The sequence below is a fragment of the Barbatula barbatula genome (assembly GCF_947034865.1).
Source record: "Barbatula barbatula genome assembly, chromosome: 8".
Lineage (NCBI taxonomy): Eukaryota > Metazoa > Chordata > Actinopteri > Cypriniformes > Nemacheilidae > Barbatula > Barbatula barbatula.
This window is the reverse complement of record NC_136771.1, coordinates 7,964,570-7,970,678: the sequence shown is the minus strand read 5'-3', so window position 1 is coordinate 7,970,678 and position 6,109 is coordinate 7,964,570. Positions and strand designations below refer to the sequence as shown.

The window sequence follows — 6,109 nt, the reverse complement described above, 5'->3', positions numbered from 1 at the left end:
AAGGCACCTATACAAATGTAACATTACGTTCAGGATTTATTTCTACCCAAACTAATTCTTTATATTATTGGTTGGTAAAATTGTTCAGGGTGTTTCAGCTTAAACTCATCATGAACCGGAAGTTGCAATAGTGTTTCCTTACGAATCTTGAAGTATGTTCTTGAGAATGTTTTTGGGCAAGGCTTATTTTCAAACTTTTGCAATGCAATTTATTGTTGGAAATTGGAAGTCTCACCATTGGACAGTGAGTAGAATCTCATGCAGAGAAGAGATGTCGTTTGGAAGAGGAGAGGGGAAGTTTCTGACTTTGATTGAAGATTATCAAGACAAGTGAATTAAAAAAGTATAATGGCCAACACAAATAAATCAATAAAAAACAATGCCATATTAAATCGAACTAAAATATTTAATTTCATGGTGACTTTGAGTCAACGGATTGTTTATTCATCCTCTTGCTGTTTCATACCTGCATGACTTTCTTTTGTCTGCTCTTCAGAACACAAAATAAGATATTTTGAAGAAAGTTGGTTACTGAACAGCGCTGGCACCCATTCGCTTCGATTGTATAGACACAAAACCAATGCAAGTGAAAGGGGGCCAGTTAAAACCATTCTTCAAAATATTCTATTTTGTGTTCTGCGGAAGAAAGTTATACAGGTTTGAAATGACAAAAGTGTGAGTAAATGATCACAGAATTATAATTATTTGGTGATCTACATTTATATCAAGAGAGTAGTAACTGTGGAAAAAAACTAACACTTATGAGCTTGGTTGTGAGCCATCTAGTACCCTTCCTTTTGGTTGCGTTTAGAAAACATGGTATGTATGATTTTTGGCATGTTTTGAATATCTGCTTCCATCTGGTCTTTCTGAATATTTCTGACTGATAGTTGAACAATCATATTGTAGAATAAGGCAGTAGTTAACCCGTTATAATCCACGCTTCATCTGAATCTACTTTTTAAAGAGATCTATTCCTCTGTCTGATGAAATACATCGTGGCGTAATATAAAACCCATCACGTACTGATGGCTGGCAGTGCCTGAGCATCAGTGAGACAGCACACGCTCTTACACATCGGAGTGGGAGCCAGCAACGCGTCATGTGTACAGGGCAGCCTACATGTTGTGGAGTCCCTATTGCTGCTAAGCTTTTGGTGACAGATTGCAAGAACTTGAAACATGTGGGTGTGTCTTGCATGAGAGAGGCTCTTAGCATGGTAAAATGACCATTTTCAGTGAACATCCCTCTCTTTAAACATCTCAATAAATGTTTTTATTTGTAAATATTTGTCATAAAAATAACAAACATCAATTTTCATCCAAAGTATTGCGTATAAACGGTCTTGATATGTACAAATTCAGTTCTCCAGTGTAATTACTATAACTTAAGGCAAGTTCTACATTTCCCCTATTACTGTGTTTGATTAATTCAGCTATTACAAAACGAAAGCTATTAGTCTGAAAGGCATATCAAAATTGTTCAATGATGTAAAAGAGCTATTGAAATCTTCTATGCTATGCTTTCTAATCACATAACAGCAATGTCAAATCCAGTGCTATTCTACTTTTTTTCTCATTACATCACAAAATATTTGAGTCATGTGAACTGGATAATTGATTCATAAATCATAATTAGGGTAATAATGGCAAACAGTAATACACAAGTATGATCTGGTTAAGAAATGTCCAATAGCAGATACCTAGGGCAGACAGGGGTATTAAAACCTGAATAATACATTCAAATAGATACTATCATAATTATGGAACTTCAAGACATCTTTTGGTGTGACCTGTGTTTTTACACAGGAGACGTTGTAAATAAAGATATAAATGATTTATCAGATCAAAATTAAATGTAAAAAGTAGCAGTTGTTAGAAAAATACAAATGATCATTGGCATATAAATGTATTTATTTCTTCCCATTGGCTATGTAAATTTGACAATAGCAGAACTAAACCTTCAACTGTACAACACGATTACCATTCGATAGCATAGCAACAAAAATGAAACATTTATAAAAGGGAAAAACGTTGTAAAAACCTTGGCACACTAACCAATAATGCCACAATGTTGTAAAACGAGGTAAATCTGATTTTTGCCATGAGGCATCCACCAGAGATTATTAATATCAGTCAAACATATACATGCATTTTAAATAAGTCTTATACAGGTGACGGCGTTAGAATATAAAAGACCAAAAAAGCACGAAATAAAACACTTGAAGTTTGAAAGTGGAGATAAGTGCAATACATTCCAGCTGTGCGTTTTACCACCGAGTTACAATGCAAGGTCGAGGTTGGAGCTGTTCCATAGTCAAAGTGCTGAACTTCAGTTCATGTGTTCTGCAACACACGCTCCCCGATTAGAAAATATAATGGCCGAGTGAAACGATACAAAACCACAATATTACGCACTTGCTGCACACGCAGCAAGGTTCATTGTGGGAGGTCCCGTTTTATGATTTTGTCCCCCATTCAGGCAACCTGTCACCTCAGTGGACCTTTACGCTCGTACGGGTGGCTTGCAACAATTGCCACAACGTTCATGTTGAGCTTTCATTTGAGTCGTAATCTGTAGCTTAAATAACAGAAATCTTGAATCTTCCAAGACGGTAAGATTTAACATTACGCACAACAAGAGCCCGTAACGCCCTTCGCAATTCTCGTTCAAATGGCTTCGGGCAAAGTAAACGGCCATGAATTAACTACTTGTGGCTTCAACTCCATCTTTTCTTTCTGTTTGAGGTGCACGCGGCCGTGCCGTTTTCTCTCGTCGCTCCTGGCAAAGCGTTTGCCGCATACATCACAAGAAAAAGGTTTTTCACCCGTGTGAGTGCGAGTGTGGGTGGTCAAATGGTCGCTTCTGCTGAAGCTTCGCAAACAGATGCGGCACTGGAAAGGTTTGTGTCCCGTGTGGATACGGATGTGCCTGTTGAGCTCATCCGATCGAGAGAAACGACGGTCGCAGGTCTCCATCGGACACGTGAAGGGTTTCTCCTTCGCGGGCCCGGTTGATGAGGCAGGGCTTTTTCTCGCTCTATTAGGTTTCTGAGCCCGTGTGTACGTTTGACTAAAGGACTCTGGTAATAAAGATGAATACAAGACGGAGTCTATCGTTGAGGTCGAGTAGGTTGTGTCGCAGCTAGACTGAAGTTCAATATTTGGAAATATGGTGGGTTTCAAAAGACTGTTGGATTGGATATCCATCACTGGAGCAGAATAGTTAAACATGGTGGTGTTAAAACCTTGTGTGCAAGTATCTCCAAAGCACTGCTCCTGTTTAAGGCTGCCTTCCACTTTGAATTCAATCTCTGGATTTGGGCACATGGGAGAGTAGGAGTCCAAAAGCTCTTTCACGTCCACCTGTTGATCGTTTGAGAAACTATTGGACATTGCGAACGCCTCTGACTGAAAGCCGGCATCCAGGTAGTTATCAGACTTATTAAAAGTTCCCCACTCATAACAGCTGCTCTCGAATTCATTTTTTATCACCACAGGGAATGTGGCGCTTTCTGACAGCGGCTCCGAGTCATGGGACGAAGCCTGCGCGGAAGAGCAAAAGTTCAGGTGCGATGCAGAAGAGTTCTGGGCCTGCCCGGTGGTCTGGGAGTCCGGGTAGCTGTGGCCTGCCTGTCCCGGGGAATACAGCGGCGGGGTGGCGCTGCCGATCGAGCACGTGGAGGCCTGCCTCTGGACCGCCTCGTCGCCAAAACTGCTACTGCCGGTGGCCACAGTGGACGGAGTGCCAATCATCGTACCGTCCGCGCACTGACGGGCGTCCGACACGTGGGTTGTTGAGATGCCAACGATTTCGGTTATCATGTTGAGCAATGTTTCCGTGCTGCACGGCGTTCCTTGCGATGTTTCCACGTAGAAACTGCCTGAGTAAGCCAAGGAGGTTGCGTAGCTTTCTTTAGGACCGTGACAAGAGTTGTACTGGTCTGCACTGGTGGGCTCTGTTTTGGGGGTAATAGGTGCACCTGCTGTGGAGAAAAAGAGCCATGCGTCAGTATACGAAAAGCCTTTAGTGGAACGCGCTAATCAGTTATGTAACTACATGTCGCACGTTATACAGTTTGAGGGGTGGTCTAAAATGAATTAACTTCCGTTATGTATTACATTTTTTCTATGCACGAGCATACAAACCCAAAACGGTCTTAATAAATACAGCTTTTAGAAACTGCGGTGCAGAAGTCCGTCAGAAACTCACCGTGGGCAAACTGGGCAGGTGCTGTCCTTTCAGAGTCCACGAAGGCATCCTGGTTGTCTTTCGAGCCGCGAGTTTCCATGCCGATAGCAGAACTGTTACAGTTTTCAAACTGAGAGTAGAAAGAATCTTGAGAGTTTAAATCCATGTTGTTAAGCATTTTGCCGTAAAACGATGGCTGCCCAATGGCTGTCAGTCCAAGCGGGTTATTAAAAAAGGTGGTATGAAAACACAAGAGTGAACAGAAACGGATCCGATAGTTAAGTCCGTAAAGGTGCTCGTCCAAAAAGAAAGGTAAATAATTTGGAATTCCCCTTTTTTGAGATATGCGTCAAGGTATTGTAGCTCTACAGCTATCTGTAGATGTGTAGATCTGTTGATTCTCACACCAACGGCTTCCCTTCGCTCGCCTTTTATACACTCCGTCTAACCGATCAGCCCTCCTCCCCATTCATTGTCTCCAGTGAGAGGATTCCCCGCTGCGTGTCATCTTTGTGACCATATATGGACAGAGGATATGACGGGCTTCCCCAAAAAAGGAGAGTTACGGTTCTGACGCCTCAACAAGTTGTCGTTCTGTGTAAGGGAACGAGGGAGAGCCAGCCCCGAGCTATTGCTAATTCAAAATAAATGCTTTATATTGCGTTTTTGTATGCATGATAGGGACGTTGACAAGAACAATTGTAAAGAGCTTTAAAACGTGTATGAAAAATATTTTCATTTCGTCTGTCGCAAAATGTTACAAAAATCTGAATAGCTGTTTGTGGTTATTATCCGGGCTCAATTTAGGTCAGAAGCGAACCAGACAACTCAAACTGTTACATTTTTAAATGGTCAGATACTTTTTTGTACAAAAAGTTTAGGCTCATTAAAATACATGAACGTCTTAATTTAATGTCTATGAATTTAGAAATATTTCTTTTTTATTTACATGCAGTACATTTATAATAAACTGGCATGCAAATGTGTTGTAAGGTTCGCACTGTTAATAAAATAAAATATTCTTAGCAACTTATTTGTGTCTCATCGTCCATGGTTCCCTCTTACCATTATTTTCTTGGCCACGCATTATTTTTTAAATGAAAAAATAATCTTCCAAGCAACACATTTTCAAGCATTTTTAACCATAACTTTTCATCCCTTTAATACAAATCCACATTTTCACGAAAGCTACTTTTACTCTGTGTAGACTGATTATATTAACCTTTTTGGATGGCAAAAACGGTTTAAATTGTATAGCTAGAAAACAAAGTAATAAAGTATATATTATATACAGTTATAACAACATGAGCATCGCATTCGTCGCAGTTTCGCGGAAGACTGGCGGTGAATGTCCACTGATTTCAGCACCACGGAAAGCTCCAATAAAATAAGCTGTACACAATATGACTTTGCGGCCTGCAATTGTGAAACAGTCAACGACAAATTTCTTCCCCTGAATCTTTATAGGATTTTGCCAATCTAACACGAATTATTTAACAATATTAGACAGCAGGCCTAGACAATTTGTTAATACTACGTGTTAAACTAAAATTCACATACATGGTATAAAAACTTTTTTTAGACAGGTAGCTGCAATGTGTTGAGCAGGCAAATGTCCAAATACGAGGGTACAATAGCTGCATGTAATTAGTTTTCTTGTAATAAATTCCAGACACCTCGGATTAAAGATATTTCCCGGAAATAATGTCTGTAACTGCGCTCTTTCGCTTACTCAATACTTTAATGCTAAAAATGTTAGGTAGATTAATGTTACATACTTTTAATGTTACTATATCTAGGCGTTATTTCCGGGTTTGAGGTGGGAAATGTCTTGGTTCTCTTTGTGAAAGTAGCCGACCTTTATATGGTTACTTGAACTGCAGAGGTTGAAACTTATACATTCGTGTGCTTTTAGAGC

The 6,109-nt window shown here is 40.1% G+C and overlaps 1 protein-coding gene across 1 annotated transcript; it reads right to left on the bottom strand.

Moving 5' to 3' along the window:
* Positions 1-2,669: 2,669 nt before the first annotated feature.
* On the bottom strand, positions 2,670-4,369 carry LOC306897027 (uncharacterized protein; the record flags this gene model as incomplete). The annotated part of the gene is made up of 2 exons (XM_079461483.1): positions 2,670-3,982; positions 4,213-4,369. 2 exons carry the CDS (start codon positions 4,367-4,369, stop codon positions 2,670-2,672), a joined length of 1,470 nt encoding a protein of 489 aa, XP_079317609.1.
* Between the last annotated feature and the right edge of the window lie 1,740 nt (positions 4,370-6,109).